This window comes from Dendronephthya gigantea, unplaced genomic scaffold, assembly GCF_004324835.1.
Source record: "Dendronephthya gigantea isolate DGI-Jeju-01 unplaced genomic scaffold, DenGig_1.0 000129F, whole genome shotgun sequence".
NCBI lineage: Eukaryota > Metazoa > Cnidaria > Anthozoa > Malacalcyonacea > Nephtheidae > Dendronephthya > Dendronephthya gigantea.
In genome coordinates, this window is record NW_021163139.1 from 318,501 (window position 1) to 341,199 (window position 22,699).

The 22,699-nt window shown below is 38.0% G+C and overlaps 3 protein-coding genes across 4 annotated transcripts; all 3 read right to left on the reverse strand.

Annotated features, from left to right (window-relative positions):
- Window positions 1–923: 923 nt before the first annotated feature.
- Window positions 924–16,248, reverse strand: LOC114536062 (NACHT, LRR and PYD domains-containing protein 3-like). The gene is made up of 2 exons (XM_028557418.1): window positions 15,353–16,248; window positions 924–5,059 (listed from the first exon to the last, which is right to left on the reverse strand). Exons 1-2 carry the CDS (start codon window positions 15,923–15,925, stop codon window positions 1,301–1,303), a joined length of 4,332 nt encoding a protein of 1,443 aa, XP_028413219.1. The 5' UTR covers window positions 15,926–16,248; the 3' UTR covers window positions 924–1,300.
- Window positions 6,810–9,548, reverse strand: LOC114536064 (NACHT, LRR and PYD domains-containing protein 3-like). Its single transcript, XM_028557421.1, has 2 exons — window positions 9,142–9,548; window positions 6,810–8,965 (listed from the first exon to the last, which is right to left on the reverse strand). The coding sequence occupies exons 1-2, from the start codon at window positions 9,162–9,164 to the stop codon at window positions 6,907–6,909; spliced, it is 2,082 nt and encodes a 693-aa protein (XP_028413222.1). The 5' UTR covers window positions 9,165–9,548; the 3' UTR covers window positions 6,810–6,906.
- Window positions 16,249–16,396: 148 nt separating the features above from the next.
- LOC114536066 (developmental pluripotency-associated protein 2-like) lies at window positions 16,397–21,944 on the reverse strand. 2 transcript variants are annotated; one of them, XM_028557423.1, is made up of 6 exons: window positions 21,221–21,451; window positions 20,589–20,750; window positions 20,063–20,306; window positions 19,573–19,857; window positions 18,761–18,962; window positions 16,397–17,638 (listed from the first exon to the last, which is right to left on the reverse strand). In XM_028557423.1, the coding sequence occupies exons 1-6, from the start codon at window positions 21,248–21,250 to the stop codon at window positions 17,461–17,463; spliced, it is 1,101 nt and encodes a 366-aa protein (XP_028413224.1). In that variant the 5' UTR covers window positions 21,251–21,451; the 3' UTR covers window positions 16,397–17,460. The 2 variants fall into 2 exon arrangements, with proteins under 2 accessions (XP_028413224.1, XP_028413225.1); XM_028557424.1 differs by lacking the exon at window positions 21,221–21,451 and adding an exon at window positions 21,874–21,944 and having other exon boundaries at window positions 16,401–17,638.
- Window positions 21,945–22,699: the final 755 nt, after the last annotated feature.

Sequence of the window (22,699 nt, forward strand, 5' to 3'; positions counted from 1 at the left end):
AAATGAAATTTGTAATGAATGTTCTTCATAAAACTCGCGATCTTCAGCAGTGATGTAAAAAAGGATCATCGCACCTGGTAAACACTGTCAAAATATCTGCCATCGCAGCTGGAAATGTGCAAAGGTATTTTCTTTGTATTAAAGAATTTGCTGGAAAAATCTGTAGAACCAAAACAGTTATTAACACTGAGCAATCTCACCCTGACATTTGCACAATAAATTCCTCAAATACTTAGGATTTATCCGATGAAAAATTGCAGTTTTGATCACACAAACTTTGACAGTAAAATCTTGTCCTCAGTTATAGATATTGAGTGAAACACAAAATCCAGTTTTTGAAGTTTGTATTTTATCGTATGAATTTTAATTCATACTTGAAGTGGATGCACTAGCCACTATCATGACCGTTCATGCTTTAAATTTATTCAGCAGAGTAAACTACACTCTTCAAGATAAGACTTCCTGCCTTGATCCATACACAAATAATAATCAATTGCTTTACCAACAATACTGTCAATATCACAAAAAGTTTGAGTGAAATCTTTGATAAAGCAGTGAAAAAAGTGAATTCGTTATTAGTTTTTATTTGGTCGTTACACTAGTTGCTACAGTGACAAGTGATAGATGTGAAATAGTCTATGTCTATGTTATCTTTTACCAGGGGTATGCCGCTAATTAACTTTATTGAGCGCAGCGATACAATGTCACTCTTTTAGATCCGCCACATGTCGCGGTCGGTCGGCAAGCAACGGCTAAATAGAACTGGTCTCAAGCGGTTCGGTAGTAACTTCATCCCGATAAATCCACGAATATAATCCTAACTTTAATCCTAAACCTGACACTAAAGGATTAGATTTAGGATTATGTTCTTACTTAAAACCTTAGGAACTTGAAAATTGACGATATAAAATATAGGAAATTTATACAAATTTTAAAAGACAATTTATTAATATTGTTAAACACATGTTTGAACTATTTTGTTTTGACATTTGGTAGTTCAAAGTCTAGCCCTCTCTGTCCTAATGGTTGATTTAATGATGTCCTTTTTTGATATTGAGAAGTTTGATAATGTCTCTGTTTATCGGGAATGTCGCCCCCAAACTGATGTCCCCGACAAGTCACAAGGTCTCAAACAACAAAATTTAATAAAGAATATGTACTAAAATCACAAGGTTTTCGTCCGCGCTTCTCGCGTGTCACACACTAACTAACTAAATTTAAAAAATCCACCCCTTAATTAATATGTTATATGATATTGTGCAATTTGTGCTTGCCCTAAGGTGTTTTATGTGCTTATCTGTTAGTCAGTTCCCGACATGTTGATGCTAAAGATGACATCAGGGTCCCTGCAGTAAATTACTAAACCTCTTGCTTTACAATCTTGATTTGCTTCTAATTCACGAAGAGAGTTTTTTCCATTCGCAGTAAAATTATTTTGACTTATCCCTAAACGATTAATTACACAGCGTTTATCTAGCAGTGCCTTGCTTAACCAGGGTATACATTGATCTGTTAATGAACAGGAACCAAGGTTCAACTCAGCCAACTTGCAATGTTCATTTGTTAAAACATCTTCACACAACATACGAACACCTTTATCACTTATACCCTGATTATATCCTATATCCAAGTGCGTCAGTTTGCAATGTTCATCTTTAAATAGTTCACATAGCGAAGGTATGCATTTCTCAGTCAGTAAACACGAATGAAGATTCAGTCCAGTAAGCTTCAGATGATGACATTTAATAAGAGCATTACACAACACTCTTACACCATCATCACGAAACATATTGCCAAAAAGATCAAGACATGTAAGTTCAGGACAAAGTTTGTTGTCGAGGACTTTGCATATTACGCCTATTTCTAATAAAGTTAAGCGACATTTTCCTAGGCCTAATGTTTTAAGGCAACTTGCATGTCCGTGTTCAAAAAATTCCACTATCATCGACAAATTTTCATCCCACGTGAAAAGTCCGCGAACATTTAATTTGGTAAGCTTGCTGTGCTCGTGGTCCAATGTACACTTCAAGTTTTTAAGAGCCTTGAAGAGAAGTCCTCCTGGAAAAAGGGAAATAAAGTAAGAGAAAATTCTATCTCCCATAAGCATACTAGGTCGCACCAACACCAATTCTTTTATACATCTTTGTTGTAGCAATACACAAAATTCCCTGTAACATTCCTCACTCCAATCGGGCGCCACTATCTCTATAACTTTCAATTCCTTGATGCATTTACAAACGAAAATGACAGCGGCCCACTCACTTGAGGAAAGGAAATGATTGTCATCATGCCGAGGGTCGTAGGATAGACGTCCAACATTTATAGCAGTTCTTTCGCAAGCCTCTTTAACAATATCTTCATCACCCGCTTCCCTAAAACATTTCATCACAAACAATGAAACATAATCAGCACCGAAAGCAAGTTCACCCTCATCTACTCTGAAACTTTCTGCAAACGCCAAAACACAATCTTTGAAGCGCTGGTATTCTTCCCCACACGTCTTTATTTTCTGGCCCAAAATTCCAGCAATAAATTGAAGCACTAAATGCCATTTACCATCCTTAACGTTGGAACAGATAAAATTCTTTATTTCTTCTAGAGATTGCTTTTCAGTCACGTGTTTTGCAGCAAGAAATTCTTGTACAGTCAAATGAATGAAGCAAAACTGTTCTTGAATTGCGGGGTGAATAGGGTTGGACAACTTGTTCAATAAACCAGACCTTCTCATTTCTTCATCAAATAATTCTTCATTGAAAACCAGTTGCCCATGTAGAATACCTTTGTATGCTAAGGATTGAAGATTCTTGACTACCATTTTAGAAGACGGTCCGTCTGTCTTCCTGTAGTGATCCTTATCAAAATGCTTTATGGCGGCCTGATATAGTTCAGTCAGTGTTGTTGGAAGAACAGCGGTCTCGTTACTACGATCAGTGAAATATTTAAACAGTACGGTGGAAACTATGAAGGAATTCACTGGGATGTAACATAAATTTAACAAGTCCGATGAGGAATTTATGTGGTTCCACATCTCTGGTTTCAGGTAACTTCTATTATGATTTTCACAAAATTTGATCACGTAATGCTCAATTTTCTCCGAGGTGAAACCAATAATCTCCACAGTTCTATCGAATCTCAATTTCGAGTAATCAGATGCGGTTGGTCTAGTTGTAACCAGAATCGTTGCCCCAGGCAGAAAGTGGCCAGAAATCAATTTAATAAACAACGAAATGGCAGGCATACAAATATCAGGGCTGTTTTGACGCACTGCTTGGTCTAAGCAGTCTTTGATGTTGCCATCAAACTCGTCCAAACCATCAAAAATAAGAAGAGCTTTTTCTGGTTCTTTAGTTATGTAATCAAAAATTCTTTCAAATTCTTCATCGCACGCCGTGCCAAAACGAAGGAAATTCTTAAGATTATCGTGGTGCCACTCAGGTCGATTAAACAATCTAAATTTAAAATGGAAGGCAATCATACCGGAATAAAATTCATCAATTTGTTTCGCCCAATCGCGCATGATTTTTTCCGTCAAGACAGTCTTTCCTATTCCAGGCCGGCCGACCGCTAGAATTTTACGAGGACGATTTCCTTCAGTATCCTTGTTGGGATAAAATAAATCTTTTACCTTTTCCAGACGTATAGAATCATCGGGAACTTTCATGTAGACATCAAATATTTCATGTCTATCCATTTTGGTCGGAAAGTTGTGACGAGCTCGTTCAGTGTGAATAACAACGTCAATAAACAAATCATCCAAACCAGTCTTCGGCCCATAAGTTATGTCAGATGAGAGAGACTGTGCCGAGACTTTTTCTTTGTACAAATTTATGCATTCCAAGTTATGATCAGGGTCAGGGACTGGGTTACGGTCAAGGTTAGAGCCAGAACTGGTTTCACTATCAGGGACTGGGTTACGGTCAAGGTTAGGGCCAGAGCTGGTTTCACTGTCAGGGACTGGGTTACGGTCAAGGTAAGGGCCAGAACTGGTTTCACTGTCAGGGACTGGGTTACGGTCAAGGTTAGGGCCAGAACTGGTTTCACTGTCAGGGACTGGGTTACGGTCAAGGTTAGGGCCAGAACTGGTTTCACTGTCAGGGACTGGGTTACGGTCAAGGTTAGGGACAGAACTGGTTTCACTGTCAGGGACTGGGTTACGGTCAAGGTTAGGGCCAGAGCTGGTTTCACTGTGAAGGAATGGGTTACCGTCCAGGTTAGGGCCAGAGCTGGTTTCACTGTCAGGGACTGGGTTACGGTAAAGGTTAGGGCCAGAGCTGGTTTCACTGTCAGGGACTGGGTTACGGTCAAGGTTAGGGCCAGAGCTGGTTTCACTGTCAGGGACTGGATTACGGTCAAGGTTAGGGCCAGAGCTGGTTTCACTGTCAGGGACTGGGCTACGGTCAAGGTTAGGGCCAGAACTGGTTTCACTGTCAGGGACTGGGTTACGGTCAAGGTTAGGGCCAGAACTGGTTTCACTGTCAGGGACTGGGTTACGGTCAAGGTTAGGGCCAGAACTGGTTTCACTGTCAGGGACTGGGTTACGGTCAAGGTTAGGGCCAGAGCTGGTTTCACTGTCAGGGACTGGGTTACCGTCCAGGTTAGGGCCAGAGCTGGTTTCACTGTCAGGGACTGGGTTACGGTAAAGGTTAGGGCCAGAGCTGGTTTCACTGTCAGGGACTGGGTTACGGTCAAGGTTAGGGCCAGAGCTGGTTTCACTGTCAGGGACTGGATTACGGTCAAGGTTAGGGCCAGAGCTGGTTTCACTGTCAGGGACTGGGCTACGATCAAGGTTAGGGTTAAGTCCAAGGTCAAGGTCAGGATTATGGTTGACCTGTGCGTATCGCTTACGAGAAAAATAAACAGTGATAAACTCAGTGTCATGAACACGGCCATCTTTAGACCAAAATCGAAGGTTTTTGGGAAATCGTAGGCAAAGATGAATCACTTCTACGAATATTATCGCGGCAAAAATCGTGTTCAACGCACACACAATCCCTGCCCATAACTGCTTCTCCGATGCAGTAGAATTCTCGCATGTTATTGTTGACGTTGTACTATTCAACTGACTGGCATTTTTTGCTATCTTCGACGTCACATCTGATGCTGGTTCATCACAACTAAATTCAAAATCGAAACCACTGCGGAAAAACACAGCATACTGCAGGATGGTAAACACCAGCCCGAATAACAAACGGATGACAAGATGGAAGAAATAGGAATAAAATACATAAAATGATCTTCTATTGTGTACTTCGTTGCCTGTTTCGGCTTCATTTTGTGGTTCATCATTCGAGCCACTGATTTCTTCAACGCGATTACGAACTGAGAGTGAATAAATAACACCGACAAAAATAGGAAACCAAAAACTTAGAATGACAAAGGCATAAAATGGCAGTGGAGAGTTATACTTCTCTTCATATCTTGAATAACATGTTTTCTCAGTGGGCTTGTAAGGGGCTGTACTTTCAGGGCCGACAGCGCAGTTAAATTTCGCAAACTCTCCGACTCTCAAAGCAACAACAATGCTTGTAACTACCAGGCCACAGAGAAGTTGAGCAATCAAACATACGTACGCTGGGATACTGAATGTCTTGCGTGTTAAATAATCTTTAACTGCGTTCAACATCACGGTATTTCACGACAAACATCTTTCGAATTGTGTTTAGTGAAGTTTATGACGCAGCAGGAATGGAGTTAAATTTAAAATAAACAAAAGCGCCAAACACCATGACGGTAGACGCCAAACCGCCAACGAATCCTGCGTTTCAAATACGCTATCGTGGAGTTTACCAAATGAATTTTGTAATGAATGTTCTTCATAAAACTCGCGATCTTCAGCAGTGATGTAAAAAAGGATCATCGCACCTGGTAAACACTGTCAAAATATCTGCCATCACAGCTGGAAATGTGCAGAGGTATTTTCTTTGTATTAAAGAATTTGCTGGAAAAATCTGTGGAACCAAAACAGTTATTAACACTGAGCAATCTCACCCTGACATTTGCACAATAAATTCCTCAAATACTAAGGATTTATCCGATGAAAAATTGCAGTTTTGATCACAGAAACTTTGACAGTAAAATCCTGTCCTCAGTTATAGATATTGAGTCAAATACAAAATCCAGTTTTTGAAGTTTGTATTTTATCGTATGAATTAAATACTTGAAGTGAATGCACTAGCCACTATCATGACCGTTCATGCTTTAAATTTATTTCGCAGAGTAAACTACACTCTTCAAGGTAAGATTTCCTACCTTGATTCATACACAAATAATAATCAATTGCTTTACCAACAATACTGTCAATATCACAAAATTTGAGTGAAATCTTTGATAAAGCAGTGAAAAAAGTGAATTCGTTATTAGTTTTCATTTGGTCGTTATACTAGTTGCTACAGTGACAAGTGATAGATGCATGTGAAATAGTCTATGTTTATGTTATCTTTTGCCAGGGGTATGCCGCTAATTAACTTTATTGAGCGCAGTGATACAATGTCACTCTTTTAGATCCGCCACATGTCGCGGTTGGCAAGCAACGGCTAAATAGAACTGGTCTCTATAGCGGTTCGGTAGTAATTTCATGTCGATAAATCCACGAATATAATCCTAACTTTAATCTTAAATCTGACACTAAAGGATTAGATTTAGGATTATGTTCTTACTTAAACACTTAGGAACTTGAAAATTGACAATATAAAAATATAGGAAATTTATACAAATATTAAAACACAATTTATTAAAAATGTAAAACGCATGTTTGAGCTATTTTGTTTTGACATTTGGTAGTTAAAAGTCTAACCCTCTCTTCCCTAATGGTTGATTTAATGATGTCCTTTTTTCACATTGAGAAGTTTGATACAGTCTCTGTTGATGGTAAACATGACATCACCGTCCCTGCTGAACATATTAGTCTTAGCAGTGGATTTTTAAACCTCTTGCTTTACAATCTTGATTTGTTTCTAATTCACGAAGAGAGTTTCTTCCATTCTCAGTAAAATTATTTTGACTGATCCACAAAAGATTAAGTACACAGCGTTTATCTAGCAGTGCCTCGCTTAACCAGGGTATACATTCATCTGTTAATGAACAGCAATCAAGGTTCAACTCAGCCAACTTGCAATGTTCATTTGTTAAAACATCTTCGCACAACATACGAACACCTTCATCACTTATACCAGGATTCTCTTCCATATCCAAGACAGTCAGTTTGCAATGTTCATCTTTAAATAGTTCACATAGCAAAGGTATGCATTTATCAGTCAGGGAACACGCACTAAGACCCAGTCTAGTAAGCTTCAGGTGAGGATATTTAATAAGAGCATTACATAACAATCTTACACCCTCATTACAAATGACATTCCGACGAAGATTCAGTTCTGTGAGTTCAGGACAAAGTTTGTTGTCGAGGACTTCACGTATTTCCACAAACGTAGTTATGCCACATCCATTTAGGGATAATTTTTCAAGGCAGCTTGCATGTCCATGTTTAAAAAATTCCGAAATCTTCGATAAACATTCATCCGTTGTGGAAAATCCAAGTAAATCTAATGTAGTAAGTTTGCTGTGCTTGTGATCCAATGTTGTACATTTCAATTTTATTACGGAGTCGAAGAGACCCCCCAATGGCAAGGCATGGTATTTATTTGAATTTAATATTAATATTCTCCTACATCTTTGTTGAAGAAATTTACAAAATTGCATGTAACATTCCTCACTCCAATCAATATCTCTTACGTAAATATCTGTCAATTTCTTCATGTGTTTGCAAACATAGATCGCTGCGGTCAAATCACTTGAGGAAAGCCTCTGTGGAAGAGACCAACAGTATAGACTTACAACATCATTCACCGCAGGTCTTTCACAAGCTTCTTTAACAATATCTTCATCACCCGCTTCCTTTAAACATTTCATCACAAACAATGAAACATAAAAAGCAAGGTGAAGTTTACCATCATCTACTCTGAAGCTTTCTGTAAACGCCAAAACACAATCTTTGTATCGCTGGTATTCTTCTCTAGACATCTTTATTTTCTGGCCCAATAACCCAGCAATAAATTGAAGCACTAAATGCCATTTACCATCCTTAACATTAGAACAAATAAAAATCTTTATTTCTTCTGGAGATTGCGTTTCAGTCACGTGTTTTGCAGCAAGAAATTCTTGTACAGTCAAATGAATGAAGCAAAACTGTTCTAGAGTTGGGTAAATAGGGTTGGACAACTTGTTCAATAAACCAGACCTTCTCATTTCTTCATCAATTAATTCTTCAATAAAAACCAGTTGCCCAATTAGAATACCTTCGTATGCCCTCAGTTGAAGATTCTTGATTGCTTCAGAAGACGGTCCGTCTGTCTTCCTGTAGTGATGCTTATCAAAATGCTCTATGGCGGCCTGATATAGTTCAGTCAGTGTTGCTGGAAGAACAGCGGTCTCGTACCTAGGATCAGTGAGATATCCAAACAGTACGGTGGAAACTATGAAGGAATTCACTGGGATGTAACATAAATTTAACAAGTCCGACGAGGATTCTATGTGCTTCCACATCTTTGATTTCAGGTCACTTCTATTATGATTTTCACAAAATTTGCTCACATAATGTTCAATTTTCTCTGAGGTGAAACCAATAATCTCCACAGTTCTATCAAATCTAAGTCTGGAGTAAAAATCAGATGCGGTTGGTCTAGTGGTAACCAGAATCGTTGCCCCAGGCAAAAAACGGCCAGAAATCAATTGAATAAACAACGAAATGGCAGGCATACAAATATCAGGGTTGTTTTGATGCGCTGTGTGGTCTAAACAAGCCTCAATGTTGCCATCAAATTCATCCAAACCATCAAAAATAAGAAGAGCTTTTTCTGGTTCTTTGGTTAGTTCCAGAAAAATACTTTCAAACTGTTCATTGCTTAGGCCCGTTCTGCGACGAAGGAACGTCTTAAGGTCAGTGGCTTTCCATTCGGTAAGATTAAACCATCTAAATTTAAAGAAGAAGGCAATCTTACCAGAATAAAACTCGTCAACTTCATTTGCCCAATCGGGCATAATTTTTTCTGTCAAGACAGTCTTTCCTATTCCAGGCCGGCCAACCGCTAGAATTTTACGAGGACGTGTCCCTTTAGTATCCTTGTTGGCGTAAAATAAATCTTTTACCTTTTCCAGACGTATAGAATCATCGGGAACTTTCATGTAGACATCAAATATTTCATGTCTATCCATTTTGGTTGGAAAGTTGTGACGAGCTCGTTCAGTGTGAATAACAACATCAATAAACAAATCATCCAAACCAGTGAGTTTTTATCAACCTTTGTGCATTGATCTGTGGGATGTAAGACTGAGTTTTTTAAGAAATTGGAACGATGACGCACTATGGTTCATTGCTTAATTTTACCAGAAGAGATGACGAACGTGGACCTGCTATGCAACACTAAAAGAGGAAGGTAAGAAATGTGTTTTTAAACGATTCTGAATGATTTCACACCTTCTATTTTTCTTAGTAGGTAGTATTCTACAATAAGCTGTCGTGGTTTGTGTCTGAACTACCTGAGAAAGATATCTCAAACGTGGTGGTCTAGTGTAGGTAGTATTCTACAATAAACTGTCGTGGTTTGTGTCTAAACTACTTGAGAAAGATATCTCAAACGTGGTGGTCAGTGTAGGTAGTATTCTACAATAAGCTGCCGTGGTTTGTGTCTGAACTACCTGAAAAAGATATCTCAAACGTGGTGGTCCAGTGTAGGTAGTATTCTACAATAAGCTGTCGTGGTTTTTTGTCTGAACTACCTGAGAAAGATATCTCAAACGTGGTGGTCCAGTGTAGGTAGTATTCTACAATAAGCTGTCGTGGTTTGTGTCTGAACTACCTCAGAAAGATATCTCAAACGTGATGGTCCAGTGTAGGTAGTATTCTACAATAAGCTGTCGTGGTTTATGTCTGAACTACCTGAGAAAGATATCTCAAATGTGGTGGTTCAGTGTAGGTAGTATTCTACAATAAGCTGTCGTGGTTTGTGTCTTAACTACCTGAAAAAAGATATCTTAAAAAGAATTTTCCCAAACTTACAGTTATAAATCACATCAAACTTACAGTGATAAAATCAACATGAAGTATTTCCTATATGATACCGTATCGCGTTTCATTGTGGGCGGACATTTGACACTTTGTATTTGGCGAGTCTGTTTGAATCTCATTAATCAATAACAAAGTCGTGAGAAATCACAAACTATAAGTCTATAATCTTGCATATAATATACAAACTTCACACAAAGTGACCATGTCTTAAACACCACGACATATTCTCACGAAGTTTGTTTAATCTTTCCCATGCTGTTTTTTTAAGAAAGCCACAGACAATAACAAACTTTCATTCGAACTATTATCAAATACCCAAGTTCCGGTAGAATAAATTTATGATTGTAGATAAGTGCAAGAATATGATGATCTAAACGCAAAACTCTATTTCCGTGAAATAGCAACATGAAATTAAACTAAAGACAACTATTAATTTACGAAGATGAATGGATTTACAAAGTATTCCATATAAATTTTAGAATACAAAGTATTCCTTATAACTCAGTCCCAACGCTGTCTTGCAGGCGTTTGAATAAAGGAGAATATGGTCAATTGAAAGCTACGAAGGGATTTATTTACAACCAACCATTTCTTAACCAAACCCATGTCATTGGATTATCGTTAATTAAAGAGTCGCCCTATTCAGGCTTCTTAATGAGATCAGTGCATAAACCAGACATATTATTAATAGAATATACAAAACTCACTTGTTCAGCTGACCTCACATTTTTAACCTCTTCAATTCGAGTCATTTTCGTCAACTCTGGCGAAGTATCCTTGAAGTCCACTCCATCCATATTTATCAATATTGAACCCGTAACACCGTATTAATCTTCGAAATCACAGATACGCCCGTGTCTTCCTAATATCTCGACGATTAATTTCACCTCATTGAAACAAACTCTAGTTATATTGCAAAGATCTCAACCATTGAACAACGAGTTTTCCTCATGCGAGCACTTCCAGCCGACAAACAAGTCTTGCGCAAAATATCCTTGTCAAAATAGACGAGGAAATTTCGTAAGAGTTTTGACAGACTGTTTACATTGCAACAAGTTGAACAAATTTTAATTATATACTGTATGTGCTTTTCCCTCTCGTGAATAAATCATAGCCATCCGGTTTAAATAAACAATGCAAAATCAAAACCAACCACGGAACAGTGTTATGTACTTTCATATTGATGTTTTGCAGTTTATTTCATGTTGAGAAATCGAAAATGCAGAAATATTTTGACCGTTTCGACCAATGAAATGGCAAATGATATTGAGTTTGATTACCCGACTTTATTCGGGGGCAGTATAAGATTGATTTGAATATTTCCAAATTTGAAATGAGTTTACTCGCCAAAATAGGAGTTGTTTTGCATGTTGTAAGAATATACATGATATTCATAATAATAGGAAGTGCAATACTTAGAAAAATCTCAGAATCATATAACTCGAGTCACTTGGAACAGTCACAATGCGGAAACAATGTTTGACTGACATGACTCAAACACTTGATTTAGTTCATTTCTCAAAGCTTCTTCCGCCAGATTTTCATGGTCTTTTTAAACAAAGGGGGAAGGGAATTCACGCGTTGGATGACAAGACGAGTTGTTAACGACTAAGAAGGTAACGATGCACAAAACCCGACTTCTTAACACCTAGCTAAATTAATTTTTAATCCATTTCATTTTTCATTAACCGTCACAACTTAAATTTGATATTGCATGAAGAAACTGCAGTCAATTCACCTTTTTTAGCACATAAATCACTTCAAATCCATTCATTTAATGTCATAAACCAAAAACTAATTTTGAAGAAACTGGACTTTTCACCTTTAACAACGCTATACCAACTTGATATATAAATTCTATTACCATGCATGCCCTCCGATCATTAATGAAAGTAGGTCGATAAATAAGTCTATATTCATTCAACACTGTCTTTATACTTCTGTCATTCAGAATAAAGACAACTATTTTATTGTTTTAATTAAACAACAATAGTTTAATTTAATCAGGTTTTTAACCGCCTGTAAAGTTTGTATATATATTGACCCACAGTTGATAGAAATTCTATTAACTGTGATTGACCTTATTGAATAAGGTTGACTGGCCTGGTATTACACTATAGCCTCCTTCGCAGGCAATCTTTGGAAAAAATTGGAAAATAAGTATTAAGTAATAATAGCAGAGTCTCAGAGTTGTTTTATTTATAAAAGGAGAAAGGAATTGTAAGAATTACAAGTGTTTCATTACGTATATTCATGCGAGAAACGAGTAAAAAGTGCTATCGTGACCCTATTTTAAATTTACTATACAGTGCATACATGCTTTAATTGATGCCCGTTCACATGCACTTGCAATTTTTGCTGCGATTTCTCCTTTTGATAGATGTGAACAAGTGAATTAGTTACTGATGTTCAAATTGGAGCTCGTACACATCAGCATTCGTAACTAATTATAAATCGCAGCAAAAATCGCAAGTGTAACGGACCTTTAGAAACATGCAATTTAAAGAACATGCAATTTCGTTAAATATATCAGAACACAGGATAAACGTCTGGGGATCTGATAAATCGGGATTGCATGTAGTGTGTGCAGACTCTTAATCCTCTAGCTTTACAAACTTCATATGTTTCTAGTTCACGAAGAGACGCCTCTCCTTCCTTGGTAAACTTATATACAGCTATAGACAAATCAGTAATTACACAGCGTTTATCTAGCAGTGCCTCGCGTAACCAGGGTATACATTGATCTGTTAATGAAGAGTAATCAAGGTTCAACTTAGCCAACTTGCAATGTTCATTTGTTAAAACATCTTCGCACAACATACGAACACCTTCATCACTTATGTCACGATTATATCCTATATCCAAGTCCGTCAGTTTGCAATGTTCATCTTTAAATAGTTCACATAGCGAAGGTATGCATTCATCAGTCAGGGAACACAAATGAAGAGCTAACCTAGTAAGCTTCAGATGACGACATTTAATAAGAGCATTACATAACACTCTTACACCCTCATCACGAATTTTATTGCCGGAAAGATTCAGTGTTGTAAGTTCTGGACAAAGTTCGTTGTCGAAGACTTCACCTATTTCCGTTATTTTACTTGAAGTTATGCCAGAAAATCTTAGGGATAATTTTTTAAGGCAGCTTGCATGTCCATGTTTAAAAAAATCCAAAATCATCGATAAACATTCATCCGTTGTGGGAAGTCCTTCTAATTCTAATGTAATAAGTTTGCTGTGCTCGTGATCCAATGTTGTACATTTCAATTTTATTAGGGACTTGAAGAGATCTCTCAGTGGCAAGGCGGGGTATTTATCTGACTTCACTAACTCCAATTTTCTCATACATCTTTGTTGAAGAAATTTACAAAATTCCATGTAACATTCCTCACTCGAATTAATATCCCTTACGCATATATCTGTCAATTTCTTCATGAGTTTGCAAACATAAAACACTGCGGCCAAATCACTTGAGAAAAGTTTAGGAAAGCTACAGCATATTGATAGACTTACAACATCCTTCATAACAGTTCTTTCACAAGCTTCTTTAACAATATCTTCATCACCCGCTTCCTTTAAACATTTCATCACAAGCAATGAACCATAATCAGCTAGGTCAAGTTTACCATCATCTACTTTGAAGCTTTCTGCAAACGCCATGACACAATCTTTGTAGGGCTGGTACTCTTCCTCAACCGTCTTTATTTTCTGGCCCAATAATCCAGCAATAAATTGAAGTACTAAATGCCATTTACCATGCTTAACATTGGAAGAGATAAAATTCTTTATTTCTTCTGGAGATTGCGTTTCAATCACGTGTTTTGCAGCAAGAAATTCTTGTACAGTCAAATGAATGAAGCAAAACTGTTCTAGAGTTGGGAAAATAGGGTTGGACAACTTGTTCAATAAACCAGACCTTCTCATTTCTTCATCAAATAATTCTTCTTTGAAAACCAGTTGCCCATGTAGAATACCTTTGTATGCTAACGATTGAAGATTCTTGACTACATTTTTAGAAGACTGTTCGTCTGTCTTCCTGTAGTGATACTCACCAAAATGCTTTATGGCGGCCTGATATACTTCAGTCAGTGTTGTTGGAAGAACAGCGGTCTCGTTCCTAGGATCAGTGAGATATCCAAACAGTACGGTGGAAACTATGAAGGAATTCACTGGGATGTAACATAAGCTTAACAAGTCCGACGAGGATTCTATGTGGTTCCACATCTTTGATTTCAGGTCACTTCTCTTATGATTTTCACAAAATTTGCTCACGTAACATTCAATTTTCTCTGAGGTGAAACCAATAATCTCCACATTTCTATCGAATCTAAGTCTCGAGTAAAAATCAGATGCGGTTGGTCTAGTTGTCACCAGAATCCTTGCCCCAGGCAGAAATTGGCCAGAAATCAACTGAATAAACAACGAAATGGCAGGCATACGAATATCAGGGTTGTTTCGACGAGGTAGGTGGTCTAAGCAGTCTTTGATGTTGCCATAAAACTCGTCCAAACCATCAAAAATGAGAAGAGCTTTTTTCGGTTTTTTACTTATGTAATCAAAAATTCCATTAAATTCTTCATCGCTCAGTCTCGTTCCACAACAAAGGAACGTCTTAAGATCATTGGCTTGCCATTCGGTAAGATTAAACCATCTAAATTTAAAATAGAAGGCAATTTTACCAGAATAAAACTCGTCAACTTTATTTGCCCAATCGCGCATAATTTTTTCCGTCAAGACAGTCTTTCCTATTCCAGGACGGCCAACCGCTAGAATTTTACGAGGAGGTTTCCCTTTAGTATCCTTGTTGGGATAAAATAAATCTTTTACCTTTTCCAGACGTATAGAATTATCGGGAACTTTCATGTAGACATCAAATATTTCATGTCTTTTCATTTTGGTTGAAAAGTTGTGCCGAGCTCGTTCAGTGTGAATAACAACGTCAATAAACAAATCATCCAAACCAGTTTTCGGTCCATAACTTATGTGAGGTGTGCGAGACTCTTCTAAAACACGTCTTTTGTACGAATCTACGCATTCAAAGTGTGTTAGTTTAAAACCAACATGGGTGTATCGCTTTTGAGAAAAATGAACAGTGATAAACTCAGCGTCATGAACATGGTCATCTTCAGACGAAAATCGAAGGTTCCTGGAAAATCGTAGGCAAAGGTAAATCACTTCCACGAATATTATCGCTGCGAAAATCGTGTTCAACGCACACACAATCCCTGCCCATAACTGCTTCTCCGATGCAGTGGAATTCTCGCATGTTATTGTTGACGTTGTACTATTCAACTGACTGACACTTGCATTCTTTGCTATCTTCGACGTCACATCTGATGCTGGTTGATCACAACTGAATTCAAAATCGAAACCACTGCGGAAAAACACAGCATACTGGAGGATGGTAAACACCAGCCCGAATAACAAACGGATGACAAGGTGGAAGAAATAGGAATAAAACACATAAAATGATCTTCTATTGTGTACTTCGTTTCCTGCTTCGGCGTCATTTTGTGGTTCATCATTCGAGCCACTGATTTCTTCAACGCGATTACGAACTGAGAGAGAATAAATAACAGCGACAAAAATAGGAAACCAAATACTCAGGATGACAAAGCCATAAAATGGCAGTGGAGAGTTATACTTCTCTTCATATCTTGAATAACATGTTTTCTCGACAGTCGTCTTGTACGAGGCCGCACTTTCAGGGCCGACAGCGCAGTTAAATTTCGCAAACTCTCCGACTCTCAAAGCAACAACAATGCCAGTTAAAACCGGGCCACAGAGAAGTTGAGCAATCAAACATACGTATGCTGGGATACTGAATGTCTTGGGTGTTAAATAATCTTTAACTGCGTCCAACATCTCGGTATTTTACGACAAACATCTCTCGAACTGTGTTCAGTCTATGCTGTTTCAGCCTGTTTGCATGACACAGGAAGCTGTGGTATGTCTATTGTAACCAAAACCGTCTTACCAATTAGCTTATCGTTCGCAGCTTAAAAGAATCACGGTTTTACCTCGTTGGATGGAAAGTATTTTGCTTGATTCAACAACATCGTCAACAACAAGTGTTTATCAAAGTTAAGCATCGCCATTTGAAGAAAAGATTTCATTGAATTCTTGATTTTTCTGAACATTTGTCAAAAGATCTGTCATGACATGACCTGGTTTCAAATTTCTTGTGTGTTAATCTGAAGACATGCGCGAATATAAAAACATTTATATTTCCACGGTTTAAAAGAAAAACAATTGAAAATTATAAAACTAAAGTTAAAGTAATCGCGGTATCGAAAATCATTATCAACGTGTTTGAATTTTCGGAAAATTAGGGTGTATTTTAATAGGTTTGATTACGTAATGTCTAGGTGCTTGGTAACAATGCTTCACTTGTTAGTTTATTAACTTGTCATGTGACGATCATAACCATCCTTCACAATCAAATATCTCTCAGCCCTAATTACCATATATGGTGATCAACTGACCAATCACAGTCGATCGTAGGAACAGCAAAAGATTATGTCGTCATTCCAGTTTTTTCGAATAAACATTTTCGCGTGTGCGGTCAAACAATTTCGCGTGCGCGGTCAAATATTTTCGAGCTCAGTAACGCAAAGGGAAGGCACTAATTCCGACCGGAGATTTTAATGATTACGTAACCAGCCCATTGCGCTCCCAAGAAAGCCAAGAATTAAATGACAACATCTCACTCCAGGTTTATCTCGTGCACCCGCGTCTTGGGGTGCTAAAAATTACCTTTTTTTCTACAGCTGCCTATGACAGCTAATTTAAATAATGATTTACAGGCTACGCATGAAAATTATCTCGCGACATTTTTACAAATCAAAATTGTCCATGAAAATTAAAAGACTATACAAATATTACAGTTCATCGTGCATGAATCATGCCAAAGTTGTCGAAATGAATTACAGCTGATCAACCCCGATTTGAAGTTTTGAATTTCTAAAGATCTTGCCTTATTTGTGAATGATTTGTTTGTTTTCTGGAAAAATCCTGGTACGATGTCGCACTAACATCTGACCAGTTTAGGGCGGCTCTTATTCAAGAACACGTACCAGCTCTGCATGATGCAGAAGCCATGGTTAACCCTGAATTATGAGTTCTGAACAACATCAGATCGTTGTAGCACAGAACTTTGTCAACTTACTGATATTCCCACATTGGGAGACATGTGACTAGGAATATCAGACGACATCTCACGAAGTATTTTCAACTGGACATGCAAACCCAATATTTTTAGCAATGTCCGTCCAATTATTCTAATCCCGTAAACAGTTTAAAAAATTACGTTTCCAAAATAGACGGTCAAATACCTTCAATCTTTGCTTTTGTCTTGCTTTCAAATTTTCGTCAATTTTTCCCTAATTTTAATCTCATAGTTACTTCGTATGCGGAGGTGATCTTGGAAGATCAGAGTTTCCCAGACCAAACACAAGATTTCGCTGTTCTTCAGGTGATAAATCTGTGATAATTTTCTCGACTTTTTGAGCGTAATCTGGGTCCTCCTTTGGCGGCGTTTTCTTTGCCTTTTTCGGTTTGAAAGGTTTCAAAAGGTTCCTTCAAGAAAAGATCTTACATTCAGAATACTACACACTAACTCTGCTATTTTAAAAGCTTGTTTGCGCTGGGATAAACAACCTTTCAGGACAGGATCTTTTGTACATTGATATGAAAGTCTCTTTTGTGTGTAAATATTACTAAAATAACCAATGATGTTCAGAAGAAAGAAATGATATTCTCATAACCGATCGCTCAATTGAAATGGATTCATCAACTAGTGTCTTCCAAATTGTGTGAATTGGAGTCAAAGCGACTTAAAAGTGTAAAAAATTTCGAAGAGAGATCCACCATATTCCCTTCCCCTAGACCCCTACAACTCCAGACCAACCCCACCTACAACTCTAGACTGCAACCTACAACTCCAGACCGCAACCCCAAACAACTCCAGACTGCAACCCCCTACAACCCAGACAACCCCTCTCCTACAACTTCAGACCGCAACCCCCTACAACCCAGACAACCCCTCTCCTACAACTCCAGACTGCAACCCCCTACAACCCAGACAACCCCTTCTCCTACAACTCCAGACTGCAACCCCCTACAACCCAGACAACCCCTCTCCTACAACTCCAGACTGCAACCCCCTACAACCCAGACAACCCCTCTCCTACAACTCCAGACTGCAACCCCCTACAACCCAGACAACCCCTCTCCTACAACTTCAGACCGCAACTCCCTACAACCCAGACAACCCCTCTCCTACAACTCCAGACTGCAACCCCCTACAACCCAGACAACCCCTCTCCTACAACTCCAGACTGCAACCCCCTACAACCCAGACAACCCCTCTCCTACAACTCCAGACTGCAACCCCCTACAACCCAGACAACCCCTCTCCTACAACTCCAGACTGCAACCCCCTACAACCCAGACAACCCCTCTCCTACAACTTCAGACCGCAACTCCCTACAACCCAGACAACCCCTCTCCTACAACTTCAAACTGCAACCCCCCACAACCCAGACAACCCCCACTCCTACAACTTCAGACCGCAACCCCCTACAACTCCCGCATCTTTAAATCACCCATTTCTGGTTAGGACCATCTCACCCCACCCCATCCCTCCCCTCCCCCCACACAAGCAGTTATTTGAATGAGGCCTTGATTTATGGAACTTACTTTGGTAATTGAAAATCCTCTCCTCTGTCACGCCTGACCTGCGGGCTGGCTGGAGAGCAACTCTGTGGATTCAGTCGTCTTAGTTTATTTGGAGTATCAACCAAGTCAATGAATTCTGATGTGAAATTTGGTGATATGACGTCTTCTCTCTTTCGTTTGAATGACTGCCTTAATAGACTATTATTATTCAGGTTTTCTTTACCTGCGATAAAGAATAAACATTTGAACAAATCTCAGTAAGGATCATCTCTTTATTTATACTGAATAACTAACTTAATCAATTCTAAACTGTCTACCTAGAGGTCCAGCATGGATCATCTCTTTATTTACACTGGATAACTCTATCAGTTCTAAACTGTTCTTCCTAGAGGTCCAGTAAGGATCATCCCTTATTGATCCAGTGTTACTACAGGAAGTAACCTAAACTAAACTAACTTTATTTATACTGGATAGCTCTATCAGTTATTTCTAAACTATTATTCCTAGAGGTCCAGTAAGGATCATCTCTTATTGATCCAGTGTTACTACAGGAGGAAACCTAAACTAAACTAACTTTATTTATACTGGATAGCTCTATCAGTTCTAAACTGTTCTTCCTAGAGGTCCAGTAAGGATCATCTCTTATTGATCCAGTGTTACTACAGGAGGAAACCTAAATTAAACTAACTTTATTTATACTGGATAACTCTATCAGTTCTAAACTGTTCTTCCTAGAGGTCCAGTAAGGATCATCTCTTATTGACCCAGTGTCATAGCAACAGGGTCAATTAAACTGATACACAGCATAGAAAGTTCTACATAGACTAACTCACCTAGAGAAGATTTTGGTGTTTCAGTAAGGCCACTCTTTCTTATTCCAATCCAACCTGACAATTTTTCATGGTTTTTCCTCACACAATCACCACATATATAATTATCCTCGTATTCCTCTGGCGTGGGTAATATTGTTGGTTCCAGCACAAAATCATAACGTTCTTTTGTTTTTGTGTCTATGATTAATGGCCGCCCACCAACCAATTGAATCTGAACCCATCTTTCCGCAGCGTCTTGTTTAAGGACACCATCAACGACACACCATCGGGCCAACCAGTTCCAATCTGTCATAAAAAACAATTGAAGGTAATAAATTATACTGTTCAATGGATACAGCATAATATCATTTAACATGCAATCCTTGCAATCCTTACTGGGTACATGCAGCATAACATTGTTAACTCGTGTTTTGAACAAGTTTGCATCAAAATGATGATTTTATACATGTACTAGCTATATACACTGCCCATACATTCCTAGAATACATACCTTTAGGAGAAGATGTGTTTGATGTTGGCTGCGCACTTTCCCCAGGTTTTCCGGCCGGTGATAATGTATTGACATTCTCGTCACATTCATCTTGATGGACTTTATTAGGCGCTACATCAACATTGTCACAGCCATTATCTTCAACAACGACATTCTCTTTGCCAGCCTCAGTTTCCCCGCTGCCAATGTCTGTTAGTTTGATTGTATTGAAGTGGCATCGTAGCCTCTCTACTAGTTCTGAATTCTATAAAAACATGTCATTGGATGAACAAAACTACGTACATCATCACCTCTAAGGTCAGTTTAGACTTGCAAGTTTTGGTGCGATTTTCTTCTTTCAAGAGATGGAAACAAGCAAAAAGTTATGAATGCTCTATTAGTATAAGTGTCCATATTTGTGCATCTATAACTTATTCACTCATTCTCATAAAATTGCAGCAAATATTGCAAGTGTAAACAGGCCTTTATTGATCAAAGTGAGGCCCATCACTTATACAAAATATTCTGAAAAGCCACCAAACTTTACCTTTCCATTAGCTTTTAGATTGTAAGTTTTACAAAGTTTTTGTAAATCTTTTCGTTTCATTGACTCCAAGTCATCTGGAATGCTTTCAATGTGATTCTCGTCTTTTTGGACATTTTTCTTCGCTCTTTTTCCCTTGGTCATTCTACAACCCATGCATGTATCCTGAAGAGAAAACTGATGTTAGTCAAAAGTATGTTCCAATATAACCAAGGCTGGAGCAGCATCCCTGACTATTTTAAATCAAATATGGTATAACAACTACCTAAATTCGACTCAAAATCTTCCTACAGTTTGATCCAAAGGGCCTTATAATCAAGAGAGAAAATATAATCTAATAAAACTACAATCTAATATATAGACAAAGGCAGTTGAATTCATCCACACAGATGAACTTTCTGTAGTGCATGTTTTAAAATTAGGCTATTACCTATTTATGCAAGTTACATTTGATCCTCTTAAACCAAAATTGTCTTATCAACCTTCGTATAAACTTTGTGCATATATCCTTTGTGTTATTAACAAATTAAGGCATTAAATATTTAATACATATACAGACTCCTGTAAGCCTTCAAAACAAAGGTAAAATTCACGTTTTAGAACCATGTTTAATCGTTTGATTCGTCTCAACTTACTTCGCTGTCGGGATTATTTGAAGAAAACATGTCAAATAAGACAAGGAGACAAAGACGATGTATTTGCCAATGGATATAAATCTTAAACGAGTTTTCTTTACGCAAATACGCTAATAAACTACACTTAGTACATCGTTAAGAAGTCAAAATTAAACTAGCGCAACCCTGTTTAACACACGCCGCTTGGAATAAACAAAGAATAAACAGAAAAGCTACGTGAATTCTCCTCTTTCGTTTCAAATGCGGCGCCAGCCCGGACGGGAGTCACGGGACAGCGTGAAATGCTTCAAAACAAGGGGTATTACATTTCAAAACCAAATAAGGACAATGCCCTAACACCTGGTTGAAACGAAAATATTTCGAAATATCTTGCACAATTTTGTACAAATACAGGCCGTAGAAAACCCTTCAAGACTGGGAAACCGAATAATCGTATTTGCTCGCAAATTGAGAGAAATATAAGCTTTCACTTGAGATTTTCAAATCCAAAATCACAAGTCTTAAGTGGCCGCCCATGTTCAAACCGAGGTTCAAACGACGACTCTATGACCTTTGAATCTTTATCGCGAAGGATGTAAACTTCACGAGATACAGGACGAATACAAACAGTTTATGTTTGACTAAATACATGACAAACAATTAAATAAACTTACAGTTTTTTTTAGGTTCTTCTTTGACGGACTTGTATTGAATGAACGACTTTTTTTCGGACATCAACAATTAATGGATGGATAGAAGGGGATATAAAGGGACAGGATTAAGAAAGGAAGAATTTTTTTAATATAATAAATTAAAAAATAAAAGGATTAAAAAGAAAGTCATTTTATACGATTAACTTTTCAAACTTTTTTTTGCTTTACACGCTCAGGAATAGATTGTTGTTTTTTTAAATTAAAATTGCAAGATATTCTGATATAAATCTAAGCTTTATGCAAGGAAATTTACGGTGGCGAAGGAAATTTGACCGAGCAACTGGAAGCACGTTCTTGCATTTTTTTTCAAAATGGCGGCTCAAATAAGCGAAGGAGTGACAAAAGCTATTTTAAAACCAGGTTCGGGAGAAATGCCAAAGGCTGGTGATCTAATCACGGTTCATTGTACAGGAAGCTTGGTTAACCCGCCAAGGAAATTTTGGAGGTTCTCTTGAAAATCGTTTCTTGTCTTTTAAGTATATTTAAGTGTGACGTTTAAAGCAATTATGTGTTACAATTTACAAATTTGGCGTATTACCAACGTGTCGTATTGTTATATCCGTTTACAAACATCACACACGTCTCCTTTGCAGTACTAGTGATCCAGGACAGCAGCCGTTTAGCTTTCAAGTTGGCTTAGGAAAAGTTATTTCAGGTATACGCAAAGCAGGGTGTATGTAAAATATCACCAAAGTTTTCACCATTGTTCCTCTGTCATAACAGCCAGATACAATTGTTGAGACCAACCAATTACTTTTCCCCTAACATTCAAGTAATTCTTTATTTG